General features: G+C 34.7%; 1 protein-coding gene across 1 annotated transcript in view; it reads left to right on the top strand.

Moving 5' to 3' along the window:
• The window catches only part of ADAMTS19 (ADAM metallopeptidase with thrombospondin type 1 motif 19), a 248,696-nt gene that overhangs the window by 143,454 nt on the left and 88,637 nt on the right, over window positions 1-16,605 (top strand). The window contains exons 11-13 of the mRNA XM_078067553.1: window positions 9,849-9,950; window positions 15,360-15,490; window positions 16,402-16,574. Of these exons, the coding sequence (XP_077923679.1) occupies window positions 9,849-9,950; window positions 15,360-15,490; window positions 16,402-16,574 (406 nt within the window). The remainder of the gene's footprint in view (window positions 1-9,848; window positions 9,951-15,359; window positions 15,491-16,401; window positions 16,575-16,605) is intronic.

Genomic DNA, 16,605 nt, shown 5'->3' with positions numbered 1-16,605 from the left:
TAAGACACACTCTATAAAACAAAAAGTTGGACTATGTTATCTTTCTGAGTCTTAGAGCTAAGAGAATGGACCTCTGTGATTCCACAATCATTTTCTGATACAACTCCTGAAAATCATGAGTTCAATTCCAAATTAGTGCAGAGTACAAAGTGTAGTGCCTAGATCAATAGAGCCATTGAAGAGATTATTTACAAATATAGTCACTGGTTTATAAATATTTCTTTGAGTTCCAACTACTTTTCAAGCACAGCTTTGTACACTAATAATAGAGCAGGAAACAAAGACCCCACCTTTCATGGAGCTTACATTTTTGTTGCAAAAAACAGGCGAAAACATTTATAAATACATTTTAGCAAATACATTTATAACATGTCAGTTGGTAATAAATGTTTTGGAGAGGTGTAAACCCAGGTAAGAAGAATAAGGAGTAAAACCAGGGATTGGGAGGGTAGGAGTGATGTTATTTTCTATAGGGTGATCTGGGAAGGCCTCCTGGAGAAAGTGACATTTATTTTGAGATCTGAAGGCAGTGAGAGAGCAGGCTATGCATTTATTGTGGGAGGAATATGGAAAGAGAAAAGAGAAAGCAGAATGCCCTGGAATGAAGTTTTAGTCATGTTTCAAGTTTAAGATGCTCATTAAATATCCAGCTAGAGCTGTAAGTTGGTCCGGGATAGATATTTATGTGGAAGTCATCAATAAGTAGGTGATATTGAAGATGTGATACTAGATGACTACAGCAGGAATGGAGTTAGATAAAAACGACAAGGGAGAGACAGAGAAGTTGGTGACTACCATATTTGGAGACGAGGAACATAAGGAGAAACCAACAAGTAAAACTCTGAAGACATCTGTTGGTAGGAATGGAACCAAGAGAAAGCAAGATCATGGAGGCTCAGTGAAGACATTTTTCAAAGTGGAAATGAAAAGGCGGAAAAGAGCGGAGTAAAAAGAAGTCTGAGAATATGTAATTTATTTATTTTTCCCACAAGATTTGGTACTCTGTGAGTTGGAGCCATCTGGAAATCCCTGAACATGTAAGTGTCAGGAGGTATAACTTAAAAATATAAGGGAAATAGTTGTGGAAGTGTAGAATATTGGAGAGTTTTCCTGGTTAAGCCACACACGTGGATACACATGCAGTCACCACATCTGCTAGTCAGTCATCCAGCCTTTATAAACAAAACAAGTCTCTTAGAACAGGCTTGGTAACATCGAAGAAATTATCTATCAGTCCTTTTTATTACTGTTCCTCTGGCACCTAAAACAGTGCTCAAAAAATATATGTTAAATGAAGAAGTGAACCAGTTGAATGATGGAATAATGATTCTAAATTTTCACTCATAGTCAAGTCTTGGATGTATCATACATCAGGATAGCATTAAGATAAACTAAATGTTATTCAGTATTAACTCAGTGATTACACAAAAACCAACTATAAGTACAGATGGCTTATGTTTCACATCTTATATGTGAGTTAATCAGGCATCCTATGATCATCCCATTTCCCATCAATTATAAATAAGTATCAGGTTGCATGGAGTGAGGATTCATAGCAACTCTTCTACATGTGTGTCTCTGGTAGAGTCTTAGAGACAATGGCAGTTGGTCCATAGTATTTGAATTAGCTAAGAAATATGGCTTTCCATATGTGTAAACAGATAGTTATACACAAGTGCTAGAGACTCCAACATTACATACATGCTGATCTAATTAATGATGTAAATTTACCCTTAGGATCGTAACTTACATCTGCAAAATGTTTAAAGGAATAGACATCTGTTGAGGCATAAAGACAATGTTTAAATGATTGTGAAACAACTCAACCTCCAGTAATAATAGCTCACTCTTCTGACTTAATGTGCTAACTTCTTGAAGGCTGGTTCCTGAGTCCTAAGTAGTTGGTACTTCTAGGCCATCTGGCATCTTGTGGCTGAGCCAGCTCCAAACAGCATCAAGTCATCATAGTAGCTTCCTGAACTTACTTACCCTGGCTCAGAATTCAGAAGTATGGGTGTTTTCCTAGAAACAGTAAGGAGTGGCTGCATGAGAGTTGCATTTTTTTGAGTGAGAAGGAAGTATGCTAAAAACCTGAAGACCTCCAGGAAACCTAAGGATCTGCCTTTGGTTTTGGAGTAGGCACATAGTGAATTGGATGTATATTATATCATATAGAAAGCTTCCTGCTTTGATCAAATCATATGGTGACTTAAAAAAGTAATGAAGAAAGTTCCAGTTTCACATTTTTCTTATATTGAATTGGTACATCAAAGGCAGTGGACTTCTAAAACCTCTCATTTGATCCAGTGAAGAGGCTGCCATTGAAATGAGGTAGATTATGAAGAATTCTAAAAGGCTGAGTCTTTGATCTGGCCTTGTGAAATTCCAGAGGCAACAGGAATTTGGACTTGAAAAGACATGGCATCAAATAGCCCTCGATGGCTAGTAATTGTTAGGGCAATTAAGATAGCATCACTGATAAAACATGTTGTCAAGATTGATGAAGTTGCCAGGTTAGCCTGGTGATGGGTATTAAAGAGGGCACGTACTGAATGGAGCACTGGGTGTTATACGCAAACAATGAGTCATGGAACACTACATCAAAAACTAATGATGTAATGTATGGTGATTAACATAACATAATAAAATAAAAAAAAAAGATTGATGAAGTTGCAAATTTTAAATCCTTCCTTCCTATAAGAGCAGTAAAACTATGGTGGGTTAGAACTACCAGGAATTGATTCTGAATGTGTCGTATTCTAATCAAAGCTAAATCTTATCCTTCGAGCTTTAGCACTGCCTAGTCTGTGAGGACATGAGTTTCATGGCAACTTACTTGACCGCATAATCCAGCTACTTCTTTTCCTAGAACTCATTTTTTCCCATGACTTTTTATTGACATGGGCTTTTATCTTTTTAAGTCCCTATCTTTGTAAATTGCCTATTTACATTTTCACCCATTTTTTCAGTTTTCTGGCTTTTTTCTTGCTGATTTGCTGTTCTATGTTCTAGGTAAAAATTCCTTTTGCCTTAGCAGTAGTGTGTTTGTTGTGTGTGTACTAACTTTTTATACACTGTCCTTTGTCTCTTAATTTTGAGGTGGATGAATCCATCAAATTCTCCCATGAAGGTTGTGCTATTTATATTTTTTGTTTGTTTCCTTGTTTTTCCATCTTCTACGCATTCTTCCCTACTTTGGAATTAAAATCTTATATAGTACCTTCCCTTTCTTTTAGCTTAAATATTTCTTTAGCACCAGAGACATTTTGGATTTGTTTTTTAATTTATTCATGCAGAGAATTATATATATTAAATAATGTTGATTTATATTACTAGGTATATACACACAGTTTTTCATTTGCTTGATCCTTTTTTCCTTTTCCATTTTATTATGACTTGTGCCTTAAAATCTATTTTGTCTGGCATTAAAACTTCTATTCTGGCTAATATTTTCCATACCTCTATCTTCAGCCTTTCCAGATATAAATATACCTATGACTATGGATCTAGATATAGATATGTCTACTAGAGAAAAGCAGTATTTTTCTGTTTAAACCAATGTAATAGGGTTTTTTTTTTTTTTTGGTATTTTCATCAGCTAATTTAACATTTTTGCATTTATTTAAATTAGTTTTATTTGGAATTTTAATTCTGTCAACCTGTTTTGTGTTAGTGTTTCATATTTATATTCTATTTTTCCTCTTTTTCTCCTTTACCACTTCGTATTAGAGAAACCATGTTTTCCCCCTGCATTCAAAAATCATACATTCATTATATGCTTTTATGTGTATCAGGAATCAGTCTTTTTCTCTCATGGTAAATAGTATTCCACTGGTAGATAACCTATTTTCTTTATTAACTCACCCCTTAGTAGACATCTGGGATGTTAGCTATTATGAGTAAGGCTACTCTGATCATTTGTGAATAAATATTTGTGTAGACATGTTTTGTTCTGCAATATGAGTACATTAACACATTATATATTAATACATTAATTTCTTACAAACTGTGGCCTGGGGACTGGCTCCCTGCTTTTGTAAATAAAGTTTTACTAGAACACAGTCACCCCCATTTGTTCATATGTTCTCTTTGGCCACCTTCAAGCTACAGTGACAGTGTTGAATAGTTGCAACAGAGACCATATGGCCACAAGCCTAAAATATATACTCTTTGGCACTTTACAGAGTAAGTTTGCTGACCCTGTTGCAGGTACTCTGAATTCTGTTATATTCCTCTAAAGAGTATCTCCTCTCCGCACTCATCCACAACCCCTACCCCTCCCCAGAGAATTAAGTGTTAGATTCAAACTGGAAACTTTGTCTTACCCACCGTGGACAACAGCTCATATCTTCAGTCCACTTTTTCCTTATCTGGCCTATACGGAGTGTGTTCTCTGGATGTGTGGGTCAGGTGCAAGCTGATGACAGGCTTCTCTCTCTTCCTTTTGAGATTGGCCAGTCAGTTTTTGACAGCTTTCACCACAGCAGTGTCTGTCTTCACGAGTCTAAAAAGATGGCATGTTTCTCACTGTTGCTTTAGCCATTTAGTGTCATGCCATGACCACAGCCCATGGTCAGATCAAAGCTACAAAGGTGGTAAATGCAACTTGTGCCAATCCCTCCAGCTCCCCTAAAAAGTTCACCTACCTCTGTTCATTCTCCAGAACCAGCAGGTGGTTGTTTTTTGTATTCTGCCCACAAATGATTGTTGTGATCTACAAGATGGTTGGCCTTGGGGAACTGACTCCACCATTGCAAAAGGGGAATCTTTTTATTTTTTCTCTCTCTTTCATACTAGGGATTTCTGCATCATTTTTCTTTGAAATATTTCAGAGAGTTCCTTTTTACTTTACATTCTTTTTCTTTTCTTTGGAGCTTCATTAACTAGGTCCTGAAAATCTTCCTTTCTCTACATTTCTTCTCACTCCTGACTCTCTTTCATACTTTCTGATGTGTTCTGTTCAGGAGTCCTTTGCAGCTTGCCGCCTTATTTTTTTGGCTGGGCTTGGACTGCATTTTTCCCCATGTCTGCTACTCAACTTCTGCCACTAAAGATCTTGAAATATTTGGAGTAGAGGAGGGAAAAGAGAAAAAACATCAAGCTTATTTGACTGCCAGGGGCCAAATCTTCTCTGTTAAAGGATAAAGTTTTTGAGATGTAAATGAGCTACATTTCTAGTATTTTTCCCCCTATGAGGAAGTTTTATAACATAGGCTAAAATCCAATTATTGTTGCTTTCCATATTCAACATTTATTTAGACTTATCCTCATTTTTATCAGTCTCTTTGCTCACTGTTGTTTTTCAGTCCTTTCCTATGAGATCATATTCCTTCTTGAAATACATCAGTTAGAAGTTCCTTTTTGAGAAGGTTGGTTGGTGGTAAATATTCAGTTTTTGTCTCCTGGAAAGACTCTTTATTTAACTGTCAGTCTTGAATAAAATTTTAGCTGAGTTCAGGAGTTTACATTGACAGTTATTTTTTTCCTCTTGCCAGTTTGAATACACCATGTACTCACTTGCTGATGTGGGTGCCAAGATGCTATCTTTGCCATTTTCCTAATTTTAAAAGAAAACTTTCAACATTTCACTCTTTTTCATGCTGTTTGTTGTAGAGTTTCATAGGTGTCCAGTAATTGTGAAGACATTTCTTTCAGTGGCTAGTTTGCTAAGATTTTTTTTTTAATGAATAGATATTGAATTGCATTATGTACTTTGTACCATAGATATAGAAATCATAGATTTTAAAGTTATTGATGCACTTGATTATATTCATCAAATCTCTGATATTATAGTAACCTTGTGTTCTGAAGAAAAACCCAACTTGGCCATGGCATTGCATTTTTTTAATGCTTTGCTGTTAAAACTTAGCATATTTAATCTAGCATATTTAAATCTAGATTAATAAATAAGGTAGATTACTGTTTTCATTTTCTTTTGAAATCCTTGTCTAGTTTGGATATTGTAAGTGTGTTCAAACGTGTTCCTTCTTTTTCTCTTCTCTAGAGAGCTCACATAAAATGAGAATCTAAGTTTTTTGAAAGACTGTTAGTTTTTGGACCAGATGTATCCTTTGTGGGGAGATATTTAACAATCACTTTTAGCTATTTTATTGTTACAGAATAGTTCTGCTTCTCTTTTTCTTCTTCAGTCCGTTTTAGTAAGTTTTTAGTAAGTTTTTTAAAATATCTTTTCATTTCCAATAAGTTGTCAAGTTTATTGGCAGAAAGTTGTCCATATCTTTTTATTTGTTTAAACTTGACATTATCTGTAGTTATACCTTCATTTTATTCCTAATAGTAGGGTGTTTTTTTTTTTTTTGCCTTCTCTTTTTTCTTTATTAATTTTCAATTTTATTAGTATTTACAAAGAACTATATTCCTGCTTTTTATTATTCCCTTAGAGTCTTTGTTTTCTGTGTTTTAAAATACCCTTCTCCCCCTTTTTCTTCTCTTCTACCCTTAAAAGTACTATGATGATCTGTGATGGAAATGAATGTTTTTAATAATATTATCCCATACTGAATTACATTTGCAACCAAATGTTAACTTATTGAAATTGTATTTTGGAAGATAATATAAGTGGTAGAACAAGGAGTTACATGTACAAGATTTAATTGTTACTTCCATATGTATGCACCTAAGATTTTTTTACTTTTTAATTTAAAAAAAAAGTTTTTAAAGATTTTATTTATTTATTTGACAGGGAGAGACACAGCGAGAGAGGGAACACAAGCAGGGGGAGTGGGAGAGGGAGAAGCAGGCTTCCCGCTGAGCAGGGAGCCCGATGCGGGGCTCGATCCCAGGACCCCTGGGATCATGATTTGAGCCGAAGGCAGATGCTTAACTGACCGAGCCACCCAGGCACCCCAAGATTTTTTTATTTTGACATAAATTTCAGAATATCTTAATGTAACTATTTGTTATAAAGAAAGATATGAGTATAGGTTATCTTTGAAGATAAAATTTATGATTTTTATACATGGACAATTAATCTTCCACTTAAATTATTTCATTTAAACTATATGGTATTTTTATGTAAACATTTAAAAAAGCCTACTTGAGATAAACATCCAAATTCCTGTTATATGCTTTTAATGGTCTTTTCTTATTATGGAAGAATTTTAAAAAAGAATATTGCATTATTATTTATTAGTTTTCTAGGAAAAGCTGAGGTGTGCATTTCTGTCCTGGATTCCTATGCAAAGCTTTGAATTTGAAGTTTTAAAGTTCTTTTCTTAATTGATACATTAAGTGCTTTTAGCAATTCAGTTGCAAAAATTATTTGACTCTGGGGCGCGTGGGTGGCTCAGTTGGTTGGGCGACTGCCTTCGGCTCGGGTCATGATCCCAGGGTCCTGGGATCGAGCCCCGCATCGGGCTCCCTGCTCAGCGGGAAGCCTGCTTCTCCCTCTCCCACTCCCCCTGCTTGTGTTCCCTCTCTCGCTGTCTCTCTCTGTGTCAAATAAATAAATAAAATCTTTAAAAAAAAAAAGGCAATTGGCTTATTAAAAAAAAAAAAATTTGACTCTAGCCTAACATATACGGAGTGGGGAGCCTGAGGCAGGGATGGATATCAGGACCATGAGATCATGACCTGAGCCAAAATCAGGAGTTGGACCCTTAACCGACTGAGCCACCCAGGTGCCCCTTGCCCCTTAATAGTATCCTTGTAATATCTTAAGAAGGGCTTGATATTAGCCCTCACATCCACATCTGAGATATTCTACTTCTCAAGGTGAAAACAGTCCATACCATTTCTTCAACATTTTCTTGTGTTACTTTTGACAGTTTAGTTTGAAATCCTGTATCTGAGTTATTTTTAAGAATGAGGCTGTAATTTACTTCCCATAAGATCCCTGGACCTGCAGAACATAAAGGGTAAAGAGATCTCCTCTCTGAGAGATTTATTCTACATGATTGTGCTTATCTTGAAAAGCTGCCAAGTTTGCTTTTATGCTCCCAGCGCCTCAAGTGGGAATCAATTAGAGTACCTGCTGTTTTGAATAGCAGATAATAGTGGAAGGTCAGAATTTAGACCACCAACAGTGTTCAGTAAGCCAGTATTATTATAAAACTACAGTATACAAGATTTGCTTTTTTGTTCAATATGCATTTGTTAACTAATGAGCTTGGCAAAAATAACTCATGTAATAATACAGCTAAGATTTATTGAATACACATAAAGCAAACTTGTTCTTTGTTGGCAAATTTAGCATTTGATCCCATGATTAAACAACAACCTTAACAGAAAGTTATTAAGGGGAAGAATACATTTAGGAACTGTGATTCTTAGGTTAGAGATCCATTAATTCAAATATAAATGTGTGCACAAAAGTACATGATAAAAAACCTATCTGTTTATTTGAAAGAGTCTAAAATATTGCAGAGAAGCAATTTGATTTAGACATTGACATTCTTTAAAGTAAATCCCTGGATGAATTTTTGGTAAATGTTATATGTAAACAAAGCATGTAAGTTAAGCTAAATCATCTCCTAAATATAATGCAATATATTTGGATGCAGTATTTTGAAGCGGGAAAGCTATCACAGCAGATAAAATAAGGGGAATAGGATATTTCCCACTCTTGCCATACATTATATAATTTTTAAGAGAAATTATATTTTTAAAGAAAGAAAGAATAGGAAAATATTATTTGGAGCCTTGTGACAAATTCAGTATTAGAATTGTAACTAAACTGCTTAAAGCATTCATTTAAATATCTTTCCCAAAGTATTTAATAAATTTGGGTCATAAGCTAATTTTTACTTTGTGGTGATTTTTCATCTATTTTGCCTATACCATCAGAGTAAACCCCCTAAAATAGCCTTTTTATCTTCTCAACCTGCTGGTCAACTGCTAAGTGGCTTCTTTTTCCCTCCAAATATGGAGTCCCTCGTCCTTCGTGGTATTCAAGACTTGGTTTTTCAATCTTTAAAATCTTGTTTACTTTAAAATCTTATTTGAGACTGTGCCTTTCACATTGCCATGACTTATTCTCTTTATTGATCTGTCTTCTTCCACCTTCTCCACGTATCTGGATAGGTAACGCAGTCATCTTCACTCTGCATTACTCGAATCACCTTTAAATGTCCCTCGTGGATTTCATATTTCTATGAAATGTGAATGTGTCCTGTGTGCCTCATTCTGTCTCTGGGATGGCAGCCACTGGAGCTGGGGCTTAGGTTTCTCACAGTCTTCCTTCCTGCCTGTTTTCAGAGTTCTCTTCTTTCACGGTTACTAACTATGTCTCTGCTGCCCTATCCCAGGATTTTTGCTATTCCCTCTAACTTTTCCCTGGAAAAAGTTCATTGTATCCTGGAGACCTAGAACTCATTCAGACTGAGGTGAAAATGACTGATAACAGAGTCTGTATTGTGTCAAGGGCCAAAGCTATTTGGTGAAATAATGAAATACTAACCATGGCCTTTCAGTGTAAAGCAGAGCGTAAGTGAGGACAGGCTTTAGGACACCAGGCACTAAATTCATACCACAAACACATCACTTTTATTCTTCCAGCCTGGTTCATGGAATGGTACAAATAATGGTTTTTAGCCTACACTGTTCTGTTGTAGCTACTTAATCTTGAGTAATCACATGTGTCTTATTTAAGAAATGTACAAATATTTAAATATATTAAACAGATTTTCTGTTTTTCATGTATCAATATTCTCATCACTATACATCAGCCATATGCTATTTCAATGATAAGTTTATATGAAAAGTACCTAAAGCATATTTTTCTTCAAACAATTTCTGTTGTTCTATCAAAACAGCTTTCTCAAAAATTATTGACTTCACCTCAAAAATATGATGCCTCTCCTTATTAGTTATTATGGCCTTGTTTTCAGCATGTTATTTGCACAGGGTTATGGTGCAAGGTAGAGGGTGAGAAAGAATGCAGGACGAAGCTAGATCCACCAATGGATGGAACTGATTGTGACGCTGGTAAGGTAAGTCATTTGAGTCGTCTGAAGTTAATTAAGAACATGGAATGAAACTCAAGAAACTCGCACTTTCTTCTGCCAGTTATATATGTATCCATCTTAATATCAGTGGAATACCTTCAGTAAATACATAAAAAATTTTCAGTATTTCACTCATTTTCAATTTTAACTTTATATTTTACCAAATCTATGGTTGTTTTGTTAACATAAATGCAGTTTTTTTATTATTGTTGATTATGAGAACATTGAAAGATATGTGTATCACTTTAACCAAAAAAATGAATTTATTTTTAGTATTTAAGTTAAACAGAGGTAAATAATCACAAATAATAGCATAAAGTCAAACTTCCAGAGCTAATGAATCCTTTCAGTTATAAAACATTATCTCAGAAAAGCCACTGAGTATAATTTTTCCTTGTCATTTCAAACATCATAAATAAAATATTCTAATTGACATTTTGAAGATTAGTAAATATTTGGCTGAGTTGTTTAATTTAATATGTTTCGTAAAGTTACAGAAATATTTATTAATACACATTTCCATATCACAGTAATTGCTGTTGAAAATTAATTTTCTTTTGATTTTCATATCAAAATTATTGCTGTTGAAAAATAATTTTCTTTTGAAGAATATGAAGGAGGTAGATCCCATCTAAATATATAGCCATAGTTAAACTTACTCAAAAGATAACAGTTCAATAGCTTACATTATTTTCTAATTTTTATTCTGTAAAGAGAAAGCGGAATGGTTAATCACTTTACTCATTATAGATATAAGATCAGAAACCTTGCCTCTGAAGAACATATATGTTTATTACATTTAAAAAGAAACAACAACTTAAAGCTTACTTGGAGTGAATTACTTAATGAAAACAATGAAGTTATATAGAATGCTAGCTTAAAAACACATTGTTTTTAAAAATGAACATTATGGAAATTCAGCCTTTCCACTGCTAGAATTTTGTGCAAAGGAAATGCACGTCTTTCACAAGATAGATGTGTGTGCATGTAAATACACACACACACAAATACTTATGTAAGGATGCAATTTGCAATGATGAGCATGAGAAACAATGAAAATATTCATGATGTGGAGAATGGTTACAATGTAGCTGTTAAAAGAATGAGGTAGATATATACATACCAACTGAAAAGATCTAAAAGACATGATGATTAATATGTAGGCATGTCAGAAAAATTAATACTTTGATACCCTTTGATATTTACCAAAAAACCAGTTATGAATACACACATACATTGTATATATTACTAAACTCCTAGAAAATGGTTTGAAAATATAAACTCCAAACTGTAATTAGTAGTTAGCTCTTGAGAGGGAAGTGGGATTGATGGCTGAAAGCAAGGGTAGCTGAGGGTAAATAAAATTATTTTCCCAGACACTTTTGGGTTGGTTTGACATAATCGTGTCATCATTTATTACTTCTATGATTTCTCTAATTAAAAAAGAAAAAAATGTACAAACTGTTTAAGTACAAAATATCTTTAAGACTAGAAATGTTTTATCACTAGATACAATCAATAGAAAAATGTTTTCTGGAAAGGGAATTTCTGTGAATTATCAGCCAGTTGTTTACAGACTGTGCCAGATGTTTTTCTGTGAGTTTATATGGAGAGTCAGAATCTGGGTTGGTTTTATTTATTTTTTTAATTATACACAAAAGTACAATAATGTGTGTGTATTGGGCAAGCCTCACAGTATTATGTTGAGTAATTTATTGCTGGAATCATAAAACTCTGCCCCAGCTATAGTTTTTATCTTTCCTGAAACATGAAAACCCTAATAAACAAAGATAACCAACTATTCAGCCGTATTTCTTCAAACATCACACAACCCATTCTTCTTAGTTCTTTAGCAATATAAAATCCCTTCATTTTTATAAACTGATGTCCTCAGTATTTTTCTGCTATTATTTTTTTCATCTGATATTTATGAGAATGATTTGCATTCTTGAAGGTCTCTAAAATAAACTTAATTCTTTTAGCCATCAAAGTTGTAATTGCTCATCAAAAGTAAAATGTTTTTATTTCCCTCTAATTGTGCTAACAATATTCTTTTAGCGGTTCTGTAATGCTTTTGTATTGAAATAACTAATGGACTTCTCAGTTCCTCAGACCAGGTGGGCTTCTTCAAATATCCATCTGTTCCTGCTGTTCTAGGAGCCATTATGAAAATAGTTTCCAACACTCGGCTGAGGAGTGCTGTAGTGCTAAAATATTTGAATGCTTTCAACCTCACACAAAATGCTGCTAGCCTGGTACACTGTAAACCAAGAAACAAAACTGGGAATTTTTTTACAATTTGTTACAAGATTGTGTAATTTTGTAATTTTTGATAGTGTAGAGTGATATTAATCTAACTATATAACTAGGTCATCTAAGAGTGTATAATTAAGTCTGAGAAGGTGCCTACAGAATTTTATGATTCAAAATAATTGTAAAGATAGGGATTTATCTACACTTTCTACATAGCCTTTTCCAAATTAAAAGCAGCCTTTTTCTTTCTTCTCTTCTTTTTATAATTCTATCACCTATGTTTACATCTACATTTAAGAGATGCTAAAGAGTTGGTAAATGATGTAGTAAAAACCAAGAAATCTATGTTTTTTTCACTGACAAAACCTGCTAGGAATTGGGGGAGGGGAAAGGAAAGTTAAATACAAATTTAGTAAAATTTTAGCCTGTTTTGAAGAATTCTACGTAGTATATTTTAGTTATTTACTTCCCTAAATTGAGATTCTTGAAATTTACCGTCATGATTCTTTATTGAAAATATAATGACTGTAATATCCTTACACTCACACATTTGCATATGTAGAGAGTTTATTGCCTTTTGTCCTCCTCTTCTCTCATCCAACAATGTATGTACAAGAAGATTTGATTAGACAATGATGTTCCCTTTGTCATCTTCACAGACCTCTTCCAATCTGATGTTTTCATGAACTCCCCAGACATGTCCACATAGAAACTTGACAGAATGGAAATACAGTCAATTTTTTAGATCATGTACTCTCCCAGAAATAACCTATATTTTATATTTCCTTAGCATTTTCATAAATCAGACTGAATTAGTAGATATGACAAATTTTGTCTTTTTAAAACCACGTTGTAATATCATTTTTGGGGGGCTCAAAAATACAAATGAAGCAAAATATGCTGCCAGAAAATACATGAAAAGCATCATTAGGGTCATTTTATACATAAACCGAATGGAATATATTATATAATAATTTAAACAAAAACCAAATGGAACAAAACTGTACTATAATTTAAACAAAACATTTAACACTTCCCTCAATGTTGAAGTACAACACCAACTAGAAGACACAAAGGCAGGTTCTCCCTGGTTTCATCCAGAGATCTGGTTCTCTGCAAGGTGATGAACTTTAAATACTATACTATGCTTTCTTTAAATTTCACTGATTTGTGTATGCAAATTTAGCTTGTAGATCTGTCTCTATTTCTCTTCATCTGCCCCATGTGGTCTGGTTTAAATGATGTGCAAGCCCAGATGCTGGTCTTTTACAACATATTTTTAGTCTGCTGTGAATGCTAGCCCAGCCTTTCAACGCCAGCTTGCTGCTAAATGAGCAAAGAGCTATGATATTCACAATGGGAAACATAAACACCCTTCAAGTAGGCCAGAACGATTTGACCAACTGAAGTTTGACAGTTTTCATGTTGGATTTTTTTTTTCCATGAATAGCATTAGATTGTTAATCCTTAACGCCAGCAAATTGTTTAAAAGGACATGGTTTCCCCCCTTCTGCAATTTTCAGACTGAATCTTCACACAAAATCTCAGTTTAATGGCAATCTTCATACAAAATCTCAGTGTACTGTGCTATCAATACACTGAGTTGTTGAGATTTTTTTTTTCAAGCATAGATTTAAAAGTTCTTGAAATCTAAAAGAGGTTGAATTTAAAATCTGACATTATTGGAAAAAATCTGCAGGAACTAATTATTTTATTGCCTAGAAAAGCATTATCTGGGCTCACACAAACCTATGTAGCAGTTTTCTAAATTCTCTCCTCTAAAAACAGCATTTAAAAACCTAATCTCAAAATAAATTCTAAAGAGATATAGATCAGTTAAGATCAGAATGAATAGAATTTTGGTTAGACTTCTAGAAACTAATTAATGACATTAATATAATATTACATACAATTTGTCGTTATCATTATTAATTATTGTTAACTTTTATTAAGTTTAGTATGCGCTACGCACTGTGCTTAGTGCTTCATTCTACTCCTGCAAAGTCCATTAGGTAAATATGATTATCATTCACATTTTGAAATGGAAAACGTGAAGATTAGAGTGTTTCTCTAATTTCTGCAAAATCCCTTATAAATCATGTTGCTATTAAGTGCAGAAAATTGTTTAGATCTGGAAGGATCAGCTTGCTCAACTCCATCTACAATCATTAATCTGAATTTTGCTAATATTTACTTATTATTCTCAACATGATTTTGTTCAGTTAATTTTACTTCTAACATGTTTGCCATGACCGTGATATATCTGATTTTTCAGAAATAAAGAGAAATTATTATAGTTTACCTTCCAAGTCTTGGCACCCATTCCTTAGTGGCCCCAGAAACAGCCTCTTCGGCTGCCTTTGTTTAAAGTGGATGAAAATATAAATATAAACAAGAGAATGAGTATATTCCTTTCTCTTCTTTCATGGTTATCTTTCTCAGTTAATCAATACAAAATAAGCTGCAGAATAAGTGGAAGGAAGTGACGGAATTTCATAGAATCCATTTGCCTAAGTCTTTCAAGTAAACGGCTTTCAAAAGAAAACTTCCTGTAATGTTAACGTTTATATTTGATGGGAACTCTTTCAGAAAAAAGAAAGAAGGCATAAAGGAAAGTGCTAAAATTAAATCATACTTTTTTTTTAATTACAAGGAAAGAAGACCACCAACATTTCAAATCACAGTTGCTAGGTTTACCGAAATGTCTGCTTCACTCCAGTTATGGAAGAACATTTAGGTTTTATTTTCCATTCTGATGTATGACTCTGTGCTTTTGTCATTTGTCCCTTTTAAACTGTTATGTTTCTTAGACTGTGTTAGTTTTCCTTTGTGGCTGTGCCACCCCAACTTCCCTCTTTACCCTATCTCTGTCGTACGTACTGAATTCTCAGGGCTGTCCTGCGAATATGGGTGCGCTGTTTTCGTAACAAGCCCATATGATCTGACAGGAGAACTGAGAGAACGGACCATTATATCACTATGACAAGAAGCAAATGCCAACTTATGTTTGGTCTTTTTCAATTTGTATGTGTGGGGCTCTAGGAGGCATGATTTAATCGCAATCCCAGTGACTCTGTAAGCCAGTGAATGATTTTCCGTTGTGCCCTGATTTGTTCACCTAAGACATAACTTTTGGAATAGTGGTGTAAGGCTGGAGAATGTACCAGCAGGACCTCAGCACCTGGACATGTGGCCGGAGAGTGGAGCGAGTGGAGCCCCTGTAGCCGAACCTGCGGTTCTGGGATCAGCAGTCGGGAGCGCAAATGTCCTGGGTAAACGCCAAAGTTCCTGGATCGGGGGAGGGCATTTTTTTCCTCAATTTCCAAAGGCAAAGGTTTTACTGATAAACAGTGTTGGAAAGCAGAAGAAGCCCCTCAAACCCCACCCCATGTTGGGAAACAGAAAAATCCCTCAAACTGTTTAAATGATAAAAAAATCTCCCAAGAAGAAAATAAGACCAATGCTTCTAAGAACAAAGAATTAAGTGTTGCATGGGGTGGTTTCTTGAGTAAATCAAAGAAACTGGTGTGTTTAAATGAGCAGGGAGACATGCATTAGAAAAAGTAAGTCCACAATGAAGGGAACTGTGAGAAGGCAGGAAGGTGATGAGACTTCAGGAAGGGAGGGAAGGAGAGCAAAATCAACGTCAATATAAGTGAGGAGTGTTGAAAAATGAAGATGTGCTAAGCACGTGTGCAGATAGGGAGCATTTCAGGGTCTGCTTGCTCAACCCCATGCTTCCTAGAGTGATCCCAGGGAGGCGCGTGAGAAAATCATTTCAGCTTTATGCTTTTACTCTTGGTGTGGGCTCAGTGGCACGATTCCTTCATAAGCAATTTTAAAGAAAGGATGTAAAAATGCCAAACGCCTTCACGGGAATCACAGGCTTTCTATTTTGCTCCCAGCCTCTGCCCTTTACTCTTCCATTTCCATGGCAAGTTGGCTTTTATTTCTCATGTGTTTTAGAAGTTAAATTGATTGAGAATAGGAAATATATATATATATGGTTTTTAATAAGCGTATGGATTTCCTCCCATTAGCAATCATTTAACGTATCCACATTTTCAAAAGTAGATTTAATATAAAGGATTATACCTTATTAATTCAATGCCTTTTAATTTTTTTAAATGAGTAGTTAACATTAAAATAAGATAAAATTGATTATTTGTACTATCTCTTCTAGGCTAGGTTCTGAAGCAAGGGATTGTAATGGTCCCAGAAAACAATACAGAATATGTGAGAATCCACCTTGTCCTGCAGGTTTGCCTGGATTCAGAGACTGGCAATGTCAGGCCTATAGTGTTAGAACTTCATACCCAAAGCATGTTCTTCAGTGGCAAGCTGTCATGGATGAAGGTATGACAACCCACATCGCCACCGTCTTAAT

Source organism: Halichoerus grypus, chromosome 2, assembly GCF_964656455.1.
Source record: "Halichoerus grypus chromosome 2, mHalGry1.hap1.1, whole genome shotgun sequence".
In the NCBI taxonomy this organism is placed as follows: domain Eukaryota; kingdom Metazoa; phylum Chordata; class Mammalia; order Carnivora; family Phocidae; genus Halichoerus; species Halichoerus grypus.
Note: the sequence above shows the minus strand (reverse complement) of the source record. Positions and strands in the feature narration are given on the sequence as shown.